Source organism: Carettochelys insculpta, chromosome 5 (genome assembly GCF_033958435.1).
Source record: "Carettochelys insculpta isolate YL-2023 chromosome 5, ASM3395843v1, whole genome shotgun sequence".
Classification (NCBI taxonomy): Eukaryota; Metazoa; Chordata; order Testudines; family Carettochelyidae; genus Carettochelys; species Carettochelys insculpta.
In genome coordinates, this window is record NC_134141.1 from 64,636,898 (window position 1) to 64,653,988 (window position 17,091).

At 47.3% G+C, this 17,091-nt stretch overlaps 1 protein-coding gene across 1 annotated transcript in view; it reads right to left on the reverse strand.

The window, feature by feature from the left end:
* The window catches only part of MAN2A1 (mannosidase alpha class 2A member 1), a 183,694-nt gene that overhangs the window by 157,678 nt on the left and 8,925 nt on the right, over positions 1-17,091 (reverse strand). The window contains exon 2 of the mRNA XM_074995242.1: positions 14,261-14,521. Coding sequence (XP_074851343.1) covers positions 14,261-14,521 — 261 coding nt within the window. The remainder of the gene's footprint in view (positions 1-14,260; positions 14,522-17,091) is intronic.

The following is a 17,091-nucleotide window of genomic DNA, read 5'->3' on the forward strand; positions in this document are numbered from 1 at the left end:
ATAGTCAAAGGATAATAGGGATGAACCCTGCAAAAGAATACATCCGAGAGAGAGAGAGCATCTAGAAAAGAAGATCAAAGACTCATCTGCTGCTAACTGATGACTCACTGTCACACAGTACCCTGGGACAGTGCATCTGGACAGGCTCTATGTACTAAAACATATAAAAAGACAGGTGCAAAACTATACCCAGTTCTACTATTATCCTCCAGAATTGGTGCACGCTGACACAATCCAGTTCCCCTCCTCATGTCTTGACCACCTGGCCAGTGGACTAGTATGAGCAACTGAGGCTGGCAATTACATCCCATCTGTAGAACTGTGTGTGTGTAGTGCATAATTTTAGTAGCGAGGTACAGTAAATGAATTCTGCATTCACAACAAACATGGCATATTGCCTTATCCCCCAAATAAGATTCTGCTAGTTCTATTTCTTTAAGACTAACAGAAGGGAAGCATTCTCAATTGGTAATTCACATTCCCAAGAGTGAATTTCAGGAACTACTTGCATGCCAGGTGAATGACAACAGAATTATGGTTGCTACAGTCACCATCTTGAATGTTGTGTTCTCACAAACCTGTTCAGTTTTCACAAGTCAAGTATGGGCCTCCATCCAACTTTTCTTCTGAGTGAAAAAGTTCCCCTATGTTGAGCTGGTACAGATTCTACAGCACCGAATTGTAGAAGGTGGTGCATTTCCTGCTCTAGGAAGTGCATGTGCGAGGAGTCCTTGGAGAGGGACAGGAAAGATCATGGGTATGTGGAATAGAGACAAAGGGAATAGTTTGCTTTTGTTTGTAGGGACAGATTCCAAGTATCTTTAATGTGGTTTAAGATTTCTTCAAGATGAGCAAGCACCACTAGCTATTCTCCAGAAAGGTCTGGCCTTTTCCATTCTTTAACATATGGGGTGATTCTTGGATGATTTTGCTTCCTCCTTTGGTTAACCACTTCTATCACCAATGAGTGTGGGGTAGGGTGAACAAAAAAAGTTCATCCCCATTAACCAGTACATAGTACTTTTCGTTGAATACTTACAAGAAGGTAGAGCTGTGGCTGCTATCTGCCAGACAATTTTTGCAAACCCCATAATGGATGGAGAACTTCGCAATATAACCTCTAGTTTATGGCGTGGGTCTCATAGTTCAGTGATACGTCAAGAGACTCACCTAACTGAGAAGCTTATTTGTATGCTTGAGAGTTTAGTATTGTTTTTGGTATGTTTTTTCTCTGTAATGCATTCACCATAAGAAAAATGTTCTTGCTTATGAAGAGCCATGTGGTAGCTTATAACGGTGGGCAATCATAACACAACTTGGCCACAAACCCTGTAGGGGTTCCATACCAGTCCCAACCCTGGATAAAGGAGGAGGGTTAATCAAATGAGTGACAACACGCTGATTGTAAAACAATAATAGGAATGAAATCTGATGCCAGTATGACCGACAAAAGATGCCAGCTCAGATGTTGCCCAGATAAACAAGGGTCCACAACACCAATTGAGCAACTGGGGATGGGACTAAAGTTGGCTACTGAAAGAAAATTACAATTAACACATACTATCAATTGGAATGTGGACAGTCCGAACACCGTGGCCAACTGGAAAGTTAGAGCTGTTTCAAAAGGAGATGGAGAGATACCAAAAGAGATATCGATGCTATACACTTGGCCTGGCAGAGATGTGTTGGATGGCATCAGGAAAGATGCATGGATGCGAAGTCATTTAGGGACAGAACAAAGCACGAGGCAGCAGTCAGATTCCTTCTTAGCAAAATAGCTAGAGGAGCACTGTTAGGATACAAACCAGTGAATGCAAGAATTATGGTAGCAAGATTCAGAGCGAAACTGTTCAACATCTCGATCATTCAGATGTATGCATCCACCTTGGACAGTATGGAGAAAGAGATTGAGCTATTCTATAAAGACTTGTGTAGTGGGGCGGAGTGGCTGCCTACTGACCTTGAGGGAGAGGAACTCCTCCAGGATCCATTTTGTGACTGAGCCTGGCCCCAGAAGTCAGGGGGTTGGGCCAGGGCTATGAAGTCCCACCTGAGAGCTCAGTAGGAGAACGGTCTTCAGGGGAGCCTGAGTTCTGTTCTGGGCTCCCGGCCTGGGAAGCTGAGACCCTGAAAGTAGCTGTAGACCAGCATGGACCTCCCAGACCCCAGCTGAATCTGGAAACCCAGAGAGGCTTCCTGGACACCTGGATACGTGCTGAGGAGGAGACCGGAAGCAGATCAAGGAACAGTAGGGACCATTAAAGGTCCGTGGGTCGGCATGTTGCAGTCTGGATTCGCCGCTGACCCCTGCAGCAGACCACTCTGCTACGACTGGGGCCCTGGACCAGGATGCGGTGGAGTGGGCGGACCCGCATCCTCTCTGCCACCCACCTACCGGGTAGCAGTCTCCTACACCCTGCTCTGTCAAGGCAGGCAAAGTGCCTGCACTCTCCTGAGCAAGGAGACAACCTGAAACTGTATTGCTGCCCTGCCCTGAGCTAAGGCTTGGGCCTTCTGAGACTGCGTTTGCTGTCCTGCCCAGGGCTTGGGCTCTCGTGGAACTGTGTTTGCTGCCCCGCCCTGAGCTCTCTGACGCTACGTTGGCATCCCTGCCCTGAGCTAGGGTCAGGGCCTTCCGAGACTGCTTGTTTGCTGCCCTGAGCTAGGGCATGGGCTCTCTTCTGCAAGACTGGAGCTAATTTCCCCAGTTGAGACTGTTTGCTGTCCCACCCTGAACCAGGGCTTGGGCCTTTCTGAGACTGGGTGTTTTGCTGACCCACCCTAAGCTAGGGCCCAGGTGATTGGGAATGTGTGTGTGCACTGCGCTGACCTACAGCTGGGCCCTCACCTGAGCTAATTTTCTCAGCACCCATCTGAAGTAAGGCTGGGCTTTTAAACTGCCACCTCTCACCCACCTGAGGTAAGGTGGGACTCAAGGAACTAGTAACTTGGAGGGTTGTGGTACACGTGGCAGTGAGGGGAAGAAACCTCTCCAGGAAACCCAGTTGGCTACAACTTGACAAAGACACTGGAGGAGATATCAAAGAGGGAAATGTGCTGATCATCGGAGGAGATTGGAATGCAAAGGTTGGAACAAATAAGGAAGGTTGGGAGAATGTCACTGGAAGATTTGGATATGGAGAAAGAAACAAGCAAGGCAAGAAACTACTAGAGTTTGCTAAGGAGCATGAGATGGTGATCTCCAACATGAGATTCCAACAAAAGGACTGTAGGAAGTGGACATGGCAATTGAACAACAGGAAGTCCAAGAACGTGACAGACACAATCTTGATAAGATGATAGATAACATCAGTACAGCAATGCCAAAAGCTTTCCAAGGAGCAGATATCGACTCGGACCACAGTCTAGTGATCGTGAACATCAAGATGAAACTCAAGAGAAAGTATAAGACAGTTTAAGAAAGGAAGAAACGTGGCAAGGCTAGGCAAGGAAGAAATAGGGAGCGCGTACAGAGCAGCACTCAAAGAGATCATAAGGAATGCGGGCACAGAGAAAGCCCAAGACAAGAGGGCAGAAGGAATAGCCATGGCGATAGAAGAGGCAAGTGATCAGGTTGTTCCAGAGGAAGAGAAGATCAGTAAGAAATGGATTTGGCAGGAGACACTGAAGTTGGTTGAAGAGAAGAGAGTGCTGAAGATCAGAAGGGATGCTTCCGAGAGGGCAAAACAACAATACAGAGTGAAATGCAAATGACATACGGAAAGCGGCCAGAATGGTTAGAGGACCTGTGTGAAGACACAGAGAGATATTACAGTGAGTGTAATACCAGGGAGGTATATAAAATGATTAGGAATATTAATAGGAAGTGGCAGCCGAAGCAGATGGTGATCAGAGATAAGGACGAGATGCTCATGAACAAGGAAAAGGTTGTGCAGCAATGGATGAAATATTGCACCGATCTGTACAAAGTACACTTGGACCCAAGCGTCAGAGAGAACGTAAAAGAACTGAAAGATATCTTCGCTTAGCACCGAGAGAGAGACAGATGTTTTGAAGGAGGAAGTAGAGTGAAATGACTAAAGAACAGCGAGACCCCTGGAAATAAGATCACAGGTGAGATGGTCAAATACAGAAGAGAAGGTATAATTCGGGAAATACACCAACGACGTAATACTGCACGGAAAGATGGGAAAGCATCTAAGGAATGGACAAGATCCATGCTAGTGACAATACACAAGAAAGGAACCGCACTGGAATACAAGAACTACGGAACAATTGCCCTAGCGAGCTATCTAGGCAAGGTGCTGATGAGGATACTGACAGAGAGACTAAGATTGCAGATAGAAGAAAATCCAGTGGATGAGCAAGCAGGATTCGGGAAAGATAGAAGTACCATACAGGAGATATTGCCACTCACTAAGACTGATACCAGAGAAAGCTTGATGAAAGAGAACAAGAACATCCACAATTCCTTCATCGACTATTTAGAAGGCATCTGACAGTATATATCAAGAAAGTGACTTAGGCAGTGTTGGTGTTGTACAGAGTGGATAGCAGATTGATATGGTTGTTGAAGGACATCAACGACAATGCAGAAGCAGTGGTGAGAACATGCAGAGAATTGGGAAGTTGGTTTAGAATGAGTAGAGGTACGAGACAAAAGATCTGATAAAGAGAAGTTACTCACCGTAGAAACGGTGGTTCTTTGAGATGTGTCCCTGTGGGTGCTCCACATTAGGTGTCGGGCTCGCCCCGGTGCCGCAGGTTGGATCTTTCCAGCAGTTTCTGCTGGAGCGCGCATGCGCCGGCGCGCGCCGCTCCCTTGCGCGCTCCCGGCCACATGCACGATCCGGTCCCCGCCAGTTCCTTGACCAACCGCCTCGGATGCTCCTGCAAAACACTAAACAGAGATCCGAAGCGGGGAGGATGGGCGGGTGGTGGAGCACCCACGGGGACACATCTCGAAGAACCACCATTACTACGGTGAGTAACTTCTCTTTCTTCTACAAGTGTCCCCGTGGGTGCTCCACGTTAGGTGACTACCCAGCAGTAACCCAAGATAGGAGGTGGGTAATCGGATTATGTGCAGCTTGTCCCCGAGAGGACTGCTGTCGAGAGACGGATATCCTCTTGGAATACCTTGTGAAGGGCATAACGTTTGGCGAAGGTGTCATAGGATGACCAGGTCGCCGCTCTGCAAATGTCTTTTAGCGCAACGCCCTTGAAAAAGGCTGTTGATGCCGCCACCGCCCTAGTGGAGTGAGCCCTGGGCGGGGCCAGTAAAGGACTCTTTTTGAGTTTGTAGCATATTTTTATGCAGGATACGATGTGCTTCGTGATTCTCTGCGAAGAGAGACCTTCTCCTTTTGATTTGGGAGCCAGAGAGACTAGGAGTCTATCCGTTTTCCGGAAGGGCTTAGTCCTGTCTATATAGAAAGCTAGCGCCCTCCTCACGTCCAGGAGGTGTAGGCGCGCCTCTTTGTTGGAGTTATGAGGCTTGGGATAAAACGAGGGTAAAACTATAGGTTCGTTAATATGAAACTCTGAAAAAACTTTGGGAACAAAGGCTGGATGCAGCCATAAGGTTACCACCTCCTTGGAAAATACCGTGCAGGGTGGCATTGCCATAACTGCTGCAAGCTCGCTCACCCTGCGAGCTGACGTGATTGCGAGAAGAAAGGTAGTCTTTATCGTAAGGAGACGGAGGGAAACCGTGGCTAAAGGTTCAAACGGTGGTCCCGTTAGCGCACTAAGCACCAGGTCCAAGCTCCACGAAGGTGGAAGCGGTTTCCGAGGGGGGTATAGGTTTACCAGCCCTTTGAGGAACCTGGTAACCATGGGATGGGCAAACACCGTGTGCCCTTCCTCTTCATGTCTGAAAGCCGAAATAGCAGCAAAGTGGACCTTTAACGAGGATAGGGAGAGTCCTCCTCTCTTGAGGTCCAGTAAATACTCTAATATTACAGGTATAGGCACAGCAAGGGGGGCTAACTGTTTGGTAGAACACCATGCAGTGATGCGAGTCCATTTCTGCTTGTAGGTCTTCCTGGTGGAAGTCCTCCTGCTACTTTCTAGGACTTGTTGCACTTCCTCTGTACATGTGCTCTCTAGGGAGCTGAGCCAGGGATTAACCATGCCTGTAGGCGTAGGCTTCGGGGGTGTGGATGCACTATGGACCCCTGGGCTTGCGTGAGCAGATCCGGCGCCACCGGGAGGGGCATCGGTGGACAGTCCGACATGCGCAGGAGTAAGGGGAACCATTGCTGTCGATCCCACGTTGGGACTACTAGGATCATTCGGGCTCCCTCTCTCCTGGCTTTCTGCAAGACTTTGTGGATAAGCACTGTGGGAGGAAATGCGTAAAGCAGGGGGCCCCTCCACGAGATCGCGAATGCATCCCCCAGGGACCCCCCGTCCCAGTCCTGCCCTGGAGCAGTATCCTGGGCACTTCTTGTTGTGTTGAGTGGCAAAACAGGTCTATCTGGGGAAAACCCCATGCGTGAAAGATTGGTCGTAGCAGATCGGAACGGATCTGCCACTCGTGCGTGAGTGTGAAGCGCCTGCTCAGCTGGTCTGCCTTCACATTGTGAGCGCCTGGTAAGTACGAGGCTTTCAAGGTTATATTGTTGGCGATGCACCAGTTCCACAATCGGACTGCTTCCGCACATAAGGCACGGGACCGAGCTCCTCCTTGCCAATTTATATAAAACATGGTGGAGGTATTGTCTGTACTGATCCCGACTACTTTGCCTTGTATATGGTCTCGAAAGTGTTTGCAGGCGTTGAACACTGCTCTGAGCTCCAGTATACTTATGTGCAGTGACTGTTCCCTGAAGGACCACAGTCCTTGCGTCACCTCTTCGCCCATGTGTGCTCCCCACCCTATGTGGGAGGCATCTGTAGTGAGGAAAATCGATATTTGTGGTTGCTGAAAGGGCACCCCTGTTAGCATGTTCTTGGGGTTCACCCACCATTGCAGGGATCTGCGCACCTCTGTCGTGGGCGACACCACCCTGTGAACGGTGCGTGCTGCCGGTTTGTAGACACTCGCCAGCCAGTGCTGCATGCTGTACACGTGTAACCTGGCGTTTTGTACTACAAACGTCGCTGCTGCCATGTGGCCCAGCAGCTGTAAGCACGTCAGAACTGGCACCATAGGGCCGAAGGTGATGACCTGCACGAGGGAACCGATAGCTCGAAAGCGTGTCTTTGGTAGATAAACCCACGCTGTGAGAGAATTTATACGTGCCCCTATGAACTCTATGTCCTGTGTGGGGTCTATCTTTGATTTTGCCAGATTGATGACCAGGCCCAGCGAAGAGAACGTGCCTGCTGTGACGCGTATCATGCGAAGTACCTCCTCCTTCGAGGCCCCTTTCAGTAGGCAGTCATCCAGATATGGGAATATAAACACCCCCTGTCTGTGCAGGTAGGCTGACACCACTGCCAAGGTCTTGGTGAAGACTCTGGGGGCCGAGGAGAGGCCAAATGGCAGAACCTTGTATTGAAAATGTTCTTTGCCTACCATAAACCGGAGAAAACGCCTGTGAGCCGGGTGAATAGTTATGTGGAAATACGCGTCCTGTAAGTCGAGGGCTGCGAACCAATCTCCATCGTCCAGTGCCGTAAGTATAGAGGCAACTGTAATCATCCAAAAGCTTTGCTTGCGCAGGTACTGGTTGAGGCCCCGAAGATCTAGGATGGGCCTCCAGCCTCCTGTCTTTTTTCTTCCCCCCTCCGCCGTGAGTAAATATCTGGAGTAGAACCCTTTCCCTCGAAGTTGCTCCGGCACTCTTTCCACTGCCCCTATGAGTATGAGATGGTCTACCTCCTGCTTGAGTCTCGCTTCGTGGGAGGCATCCTTTAGGTGGGGCCTGGGTGGAGGTCGTGGTGGTGGGAGTGACTGGAAGGGGATCGCGTACCCCGTGGCTATGATCTCCAGTACCCATGTGTCTGTGGTGATCCTTTGCCGCTGGTCGTAGAATGGTCGGAGGCGATGGTGGAATAATAGCTTCGGATGACATTGCGCGATGGTAGTGCAGCCCTGGATCTGTGTGTCAAACTTGTGGCCTTTGGCCCTGCCCCAAGGACGCACGGCTCTGTTGGGAACGTCGCCTGGGAGTTCTGTATTACTGGTGCTGTTGATGTCGCCCTTGCTCGTAACCCCTGGGGTACTAGGGACGCTGTGGTTGATACTGGTACCGTCTTTGCTGAGGGTAATACTTTTTCTTCCTGTATGGAGGGGTGTAAATCCCCAAGGTCCTAAGAGTAGCTCTTGAATATTTACTGGAATGAAGGACCGAGTCGGTTGATTCAGCAAACAGCTTCCGCATGTCAAAGGGGAGATCGACGATCTTCGCCTGCAAATCCCTCGGGATACCCGATGTTTGGAGCCAGGACTCCCTGCACATGACCACTGCCGTAGCTGTTGAGCGTGCTGCCGTGCGCGCTACGTCTAGGGCGATCTGAATTCCCGTCCTCGAGGCTGCGTAGCCTTCCTGCACGATGGCCTTGAGCACCGGCTTCTTGTCCTCTGGTAGCGAGTCCATGAGGGAAGTCAGCCTGGAGTAGTTGTCAAAATTATGGTTCGCTAGATGCGCTGCGTAATTCGCCATTCTCAACAGCAGGGTAGAGGAGAAGTAGACCTTTCTGCCGAACAACTCTAGTTTCTTGGCATCTTTGTCCATTCCCCCTGTCTTGAACTGAGAAGTTCTCGACCTGTGTTGAGACTATTCCACCACCAGAGAATTTGGTTGCGGGTGGCTGAACAGGAACTCCATGCCCTTCGCCGGGACGAAGTATTTCTTGTCCGCTCTCTTGTTTATAGGCGGAATGGACGCAGGGGTCTGCCATATCGTGGTGGCGGACTCCATGATTGCTTCGTCGAGTGGTATAGCTATTTTGGAGGAGGCAGGAGGTCTCAGGTTTTTAAAGGAGCTTATGGTGCTTCTCCTGCACCTCTGCTGTTTGGATGCCTTGCATGAAGGTCACCCTTTTAAACAGCTCTTGGAACTGTTTGAGATCATCCGGAGGATGGACGTCCCCTGGGGCCGTGGCCTTGTCAGGGGAAGATAGCGAGGAACCGCTAGGGTAAGCCTCTCTGGACCCCTCTGGGTCCTGTTGACGGTGATACATCCGCTCGCTGGAAGCTTGCGAGGGAAAATCTCGGGGTTCCAGAATCACCTCCCCTTGAGATGTCTGTGTCTCTGTCCCCGTTCGCGATTGCCCTCGGGGATATGGAACCGTCTGGGGGGATCTGTCCCTGGGAGTATGCCTATGGTGTCTATGCCCTGCGTGATAGGGGCGACCATGGCAACACGGGCACTGCTCCTGAGATGGGGACCTGGACCACCCTCAAGGCGCATACCCCCTGCGCCTGGGGTAGCGAGCGAGATCGTCTGGATAATTGAGATACTGGAGAGACTGACTTTTGGTAGTACTCCAAGGGTTCAAAGCCCAAAAAGGGCGAAGGTGGTCCAAGCCATGGTGAGGCTGGCTGTAAGAACGGGGATGGGGGCTCAGGATAGGCTGGGGGTGACCCCTGCCTTCTTGTTGGGGTCCGCAGCATGAGCGGAGGGCTCAGAGCAAGCAGCCCTGCAGCCCTGTCTGGAGAAGGGCTGCAGTGCTGGGTTTTCTGTGCTGCCTTTCCCCTCCCCTGCGGGGCTGGCTCCACCCCCTTTCGCGTCAGGGATCTCGGCCCCGTTGTCTGCGCCGCGCTCGGCACGCTCCGCTGCGGTGCCACGCGGGTGGTCTCCCCCGGTGCCTGCAGGCCGCGTGCCTGCGCACTCTGCACCGCCGGTTCCCCGGGCATCGGTGCTACTGCCTGCGGTGCCGCCAGTTCCGGTGCTTGCCTGGCCACCGCCCTGCCAGCAGTGCGGGGTGGCTGTTTGATTATCGGAGGCTCAGCCTCTGCCACATACGTCTCCGCGCCGCCGTCGCTCAGCTGTAACTGCAGCTGGGGGGCTATGCGCTCCACCCGTCCCGCTCGCTGTGGCTGCCGGCAGGGATCGGGTTGGGGAGAGCTTCCTCCATTTTTGCACTGACGGGGTGAGGGAGGCAGCTTTCCTTTTATGGGCCCCTGCAGGTCCCTCCTGCTGCGGCCGCTCCAGCACGTCTGGCTAGAGGCCCTTGTCGAACAGCAGCATTTTGAGCCGCATCTCCCTGTCCTTCCTTGCTCTGGCTGTGAGCTTAGAGCAGAAGGAACATTTCTGGGTGACATGAGATTCCCCAAGGCACCTTATACACTGACTGTGCCCGTCGGAGGCCGGCATCGCTTCGCGACAGGACTCACACTTTTTGAATCCTGAAGAGGACATTATGGTGAGTCTTTGAGATGTTAATAGGGTACTTAGCACCTTCTCTGTGCCTGTTCCCCTCTCTGACTCAGCCAGCCGCGGCAGGAGGCCTAATGGCCCTACGTCCCCGGGCCTCCGGTGCTCCGCTTGTTTCCAAGACTGGAAGCTTTACTCCTTCCTCTTTTTTTTCGGAAAAAGAACAACAAGCTAACAATCTAAAAGACTGAAAAAGAAACTCTAAAACACTTTAAGAACATTAAATAGTTAAATACGCTGACTCTGGCCGTAGCCTGAGCGGATTCCGTCTGCAGCCGATGGCGGTTAAAGAGGAACTGGCGGGGACCGGATCGCGCACGTGGCCGGGAGCGCGCAAGGGAGCGGCGCACGCCGGCGCATGCATGGTCCGGCAGAAACTGCTGGAAAGATCCGACCTGCAGCGCCGGGGTGAGCCCGACACCTAACGTGGAGCACCCACGGGGACACTCGTAGAAGAACACCAAGTATCTTCATCAAGCAGCTAGAGAGAGCGATAGACAAGATCAAGGAAGAGGTAGATGGGATATTGGTGCACGGGATGATACTTAACTTGAAGTTTGCAGGTAATATGTGTATTGAGGAAGATGAAGAGAAGTGTGCAAGAAAAGTGCAGGTGCTAAGAAGGAAGGGAAGCAGTACAGACTGATTATGAACAAAGACAATGGTATTTGGAGATAAGGAAATTAAAAGGAAGATCAGCATAGATGTGATTGAACTAGAGATGTAGACAAGTTCACATACCTAGGGGAGCAACATGACATATGATCTAAACTGTAAGAATGAAATAGTGACTAAAATAGAGGAAGCAAGAGCGAGTTTGAAGGTGATTGGTAAGATCCGGAAAAGCAAAGTGATTAGCTTAGGAACGAAGCTGAGCATCTTGAAAATGTGTATTCAGCAGCATGTTGTATGGATGTGAGACATGGATGATAATGAAAGGTTCAAAGAGAAGGATATTGATGTTCGAGAAGAGTTGTTATAGAAAGATCCTAGAATAAGACAGACGCGGAAGGTCACAAGGAATTATAAAGGAACATATAGCTGAAAGAGAACCTACTGCAGAAGGTTACACAATGGAAGGTACATCTTTTCAGGCATACCTGCAGAATGAATGAAAAGTCAAGACCCTGGTGTTCGGCACAATAGATATTTCAAATGGGAGAGAAAGGCCCCACAGAGAATGGGTAGATGATACAGTAGATTCAAGCAGAACTAGTCTACAGAAACTAAGCCGCTCCACACTGGACAGGGAAAAATTAAGGAAATAATGAGGGAGGCATAGAACACCAATGGGTGCTGAGCCAATGGTTGGTGGTGGTGATGATGATAATGAACAACAACAGATCATAGCACGTGAGACAAAAGCAAAGTGCAGGAGCTAGCTTGTTTAGGAAGTATGGTCTGCTGGCGAATAACGCAGGCAGCATAACAAGGAAACTGTACAACCTGAAAAAACTTTGTCAGAAGGCAGAGAGATGCAAATCTCCACCTACAAGACGTGGGGAGACAGTAGCCTAAAGGTGATTGCTCTGAGTGAATCACAGGCTGGAACTGCATGTGCAGTTAAGCTGAACTATGACAATCAATGTTTTTTTCCAGCCTTGAAATTCTGTTAGTGTTTCCAGATCTCAAATTTTCTAAAATTGCAGTGCTCTTAAAAATTTTCCCACCTACCTCTGACCATGTTGATCTGTATATATAATCTTACAACTAGCTTAATTTTGTCTGATAATAGTCTTATGTATTATAGAAATATGACTGATGCTTGTGTAGATTACAGGTTTTAAAAAATGAGTAACTGCTCTCTATATGCGAAGTATTACTATAGTATGGAATACTACCAGCATCCCTGAACAGCTTTTGATTATTGTTATAGGTGCAGCACTCTTACAAATGTTATTTTGCTGACATTTAGTTATCCAGAGTCAACTCCTTTCTGAACATTACTGCTATTCAGAGACACTCTGGCTTCTAGATGCTTGTGTGTGATCCAGACTTCACAAAATTCTACATACACAAGATCTATACCCATACCAGATTTTCAAAAACAGTTTGAACTAAATAGTACAGAATAAGATTCTAAGGTTCCCTTGCTCTTAAAAGTACCCACGCTATCTTAAAAAAAAAAAAAAAAAAAAAAAGTTCAAGATCCCATTCCTCACGGATGATTATAAAATAAACAACTTGTAGACTATGACTTTAAAACTTGCTGAGCGCCCAGAGCCCACAATGAAGTAGCTGAACAAGTGGGTATTCATCACTTTTGAAAAAAAATAAAGCCCAAATTTCTAGGCCAAGTTTTGAGACACGAATATTCAAAAAATGGAGTTCTCAAAAAAAAAAAAGAGAGAACAGTTCCTAAGATTTTTCTCTTTCTCAATATTCCACCTCCCACACATGCACTGTCTTCTCCCACCTCAAAAAAGTCTTACCTCTTAGACACTGTCCCCTCACCTCTTGTAGGTGGAAATTTGCATCTCTCTGCCTTCTGACAAAGTTTTTCAGGCTGCACAGTTTCCTTATTATGCTCCCTGCACTATTCAACAGCAGGCCAGACTACCTAAACAAGCTAGCTCCTGCATTTTGCTCTCGTATCATGTGCTATGATCTGTTATGATTCATCATCATCGTCATCCGTTGGCATCCGATGCCTCCCTCATTATTTCCTTCCATCTTTCCTTGTCCAGTGCAGAGTGGCTTAGTTTCTGTAGATTAGTTCCGCTCGAATCTACTGTATCATCTACCCATTCTCCATGGGACCTCTCTCTCCCATTTGAGCTGTCCATTATGCCCCTAACAATTCACTCCTAAAACCAGCATAGAGAACTTTCCATATTTCTATTTAAATGGTTCAATTTCAGAAAAGTTTACCAGTAGGACAGAAAGAGAGCAGCGAACCCTGTGAGCTGTGTGCTTATGCACCTGCTCAGGAGAGATTCAAATGCTACCCAGCTGACCACCTAGGTTTTTTATTTCTACTGATGATGTACATACATGCTTCAGTGTACATAAAAATTATTCCATATATGGATGAAAAAAGCTTAGTGCAAACATTGAAGGAGAGTCAACCAACCAACCCAACACACCCCTGTAACTAAGGAGAGACTATTATCTTTCCAAAGTATAATTTGTTAGAGACTTGCAACCCTACCTTAATCTGCCAGGACCTCACCTCCAGTGTCAGGTTTGGGTCAGGTCATGTCTGAAAACAGCCTGACCCTCCTGGGCCCAGGTCACCTCTGATCACCTCCCACTGCCTATGATCTTGGTGCAACAGCAGCTGAGTGCCTCACTCCTGCCAGCACCAACTCAAGTCTCAGAGCAGCTCATTTCATAGTGGAGCAAGGCAGCAAAGGTCACCAGGAACAAGGCATGTGGCAGCTACCACACCAAACCAGACAGCAAGAGGCATCCGGAGATGGATCGTGGGCATTGGGAATGGGAAGCCCCACTAGGCCACACCAGAAGACAAGAAGGTGGTGGCGGTGGCAGCAACAACACAGGTTCAGGCAGAAGTATCGGGTCTCAGTCAGGTCTGAAATGAATTGACACTCTTATGTCAGGTTGGCTTTGTGCTCAAGTCACACTTTAAAAATAGACTGGAGTAAACCTCTATAGTCCATATTCATGTCAGAAAATGTTAGTTATAATCAGAACTTAAAAATGCAGGTGGTAGACTTTCTGACCTAATAGTAGTACTCTGTAGCGCCATGCAGTAGGATATGAAAGTCAGGTTTCTTTTCAAACAGCTAGAGAGCACTGAAAGTTTATAGTCCATCAAAAGGAGAACCTCATGACATTCTTCTTCAGTTAACTGAAACACACTGAGAAACATCCTGGACTGGAAAGTTAATAACTAAGACTAAGACTTTATGAAAAGAGAAATCTTCAGGATTATGAAAGCTGTAAATCGCTAACCAACTGGATGGGACAAAAGGAGTGTTAATATGTATTTACATGCTTCTTACCTGTACAGCTGAATCTTGACTTCCAGTTTTTGAAGCAAATGAGCAATCCTCAGGATCAATCATGAGGGATACAAAAGTAGATGGCAGAAGCTCGGACAAAGAGCCTTGACTGAAATTTATGGCCTCTGGGTTTCTTTGACCATCCTTGACTGATTCACTCAGATTGATCACCGAATCTCTTATGTTCGAAATAATCTCATTATTTTCTGCCAACAAACGTTCTAAGTGATCTATTTTTTCTTGTAATATTGAAAGCTGGCCCTGTATTAAAAGAAATTTAAAATTTTATTAGTCCTCAAATCATCTCATTGCAAATCTAAATATTTGAAATTCAATTTTCAATCCATTGAAATGGTATTTTCTGGAATAAAGATTTTACTAAATACATCATTACTTTATTTCTCATTCAACTAACAGCGCTAATTATGAAAAAGGACTCCTAATCCATTATATCTATTTTTACAGAGAAACTTCAGCACCTGAAAGAAAAACAAAGCAACAAAATAGGCTTTATACTTTGCTATAAACTTCAACTCATGCAACAACACTGAAACAACAATATAAAGGATATTATCAATGACGACAAAAAAGCTATATTGTGTTTCAAATACCAAATTAATTATGGCATATAATTACAAGTTAGTCAGAAATTTGATCTAAAACTTTTCTTCATGACTATTAAAATGTTGCAGAAACCTGGTCTTTGTACTTGCTAGGATGGTTGTCTCTGACGAAAAAGCTATTTTCTTCAGAGAATCAGTTGCATTCTGAAATGGGCTTGAAAACAAGGCATAAACATTTGTTTTCCCTACACCTGCAGATGATCTTTTCAATGTGAACATTTCATAGCTTTTATTGCTATTCAATTTCAAAACCCGATTTCACTGTTTAAAAAAAAATTAGAAGAATGAGGAAAAGCATGAAAGGGAGAAAAATTGTAAGTTACAGGAATCATACTAACTAATCCTTGCATTTAGGCTGAGTACAGGCTTTAGGATAAGCCTCCAGTTACACAAATTAGAGCTGAAATTAAACAAGACATTTCTTTCTGACAGCAGTGATGAAATATTTCTCCATCTGATGGGGTCTTCAGTTACAGGGTCATACCTACTTGTGCAGTGACCAACAGATCAAGTTTTGGGCCTTCTTGGCCGGTGATATGAGGAAAAGCAGCCGACCCTTCTTCAAGGAAGATGGGGTTAGTGGAAACCAGGCAAACAGGAGAACACTAAATGTACCCATACCTATCAGACAGCTTAGACTGGCAGGTGTGAATTGAAGCAAATGATGCCATGCTTCCTACTAGAATGCTAACTCTTGGAGCACCCTGCCCCATCACTTAACAGAAAATCAATTCCAGCTAGTGAGTAGGCAGTACGTTTTTCAATTCCAATAATTCTGGAGATGTATTATAGAATCACAAGAGGCTAGATCGCATCATTTGGGTTTTTCACATTTGAATATTTGTGCTCACTAGTAATTTTTTCCTCAAGTTCTGTCTCCACCCTAATACTCTGGTCCACAGATTCTATCGCCACTAAGAAAGGTTGAGGACCAGAGAGACTTTAAAACAATTTTTAAATAAAGCCTATACCTATTCCAAAAGTATAGACCTTATGAGTTATTTTGACAAAAATCTCTCTCCACATTAACTAAGAATATTACACATCAAGATACTGCCTTAACTCAGTTCGTAACATTCGACATATAGCTAATACAATCTCCGAGCAACTGTAAATCCTTTTGAGGATCTGCCTGTTTTAACAGAGTATGTTCAATGCTCAAAATTTTGCTAGTAGCTTATTGCTTTTAGCTCATAATACAACTGCTAACAGACACTGTCAAGGAGATTCTTACGTGAATATATACAAGCACTCATTTTTAAGATGAGTGATGAAGCCTCAACATGCTATAAACAGCATCAGGGCTTTCACTGGCGGAATGGATAGATACTCCTCAAAATCAAAAGTGATAGAATGCCAAAGGAAATATTTTCTCTCACCATTCACCTGAAACTTGCTTATGCACATCCCGTTGAGGCTCAGATTGTTTCCATAACAGGTGAAAACAGTTCAGAGTTCTATACTTCAATTTGATAAGAGTTAGACTATGTCTGCATTGCACACATTACAACGGCATAGCTGTGCTGCTGCAGACGTGCCACTGTAAGGTGTGGTATGTGGCCACTTTATCATGAGGAACAAGGTTCCCTGTAAGATGCAAAGCTACTTAATGAGCCCTACGCAGAGGCTCAGGGTTGCCACACATGGAGCTGCTTGGCTGTGGAAGGGGAACTTCTCCCTCAACGGACAGCAGCAGCTTCCTGCTGAGGACAAAGCACCGCATCTCTCCCAGCCAGTAGGATGGGGACATAAGCAAGAATAGGGAGTGAGGGTGGGAGGGAGGAAGTGGTAAGGGGTGGGGAAGAGAGTTGGGACATCCTGCCTCCCAGCAGGGCTGCAGCAGCAAAGAGAGGAGAAAACACAGTCTACTTGGATCACTGCAACTATGTTTAGCTGCAGCTGCCTGTTTTGAAAAATTCAGCTCTCTCCTGCTGCCATGGGCTAGTTTAGGGAGCAGACTGCATGGGATAAGTGGAGGAAATAGGAGATTCCAGGTACTGGAGTTAGTGAGGTGGGACTGTGGAGTTTGGAGCATCCTGGCTCCCATCTGCGCTCACTATCTCAAAGCATCCCACAGATTCCAGTGCAGGGGAAAATACACAAGACTTTCTCCTGTGCTGTGGGAGGAAAGAAAGCAGACTGCAGGTGACAGGACAGGGAAGAGTGCTACAATTTCAGATGGGTTATGCTGGCATGCGGCTACATGGA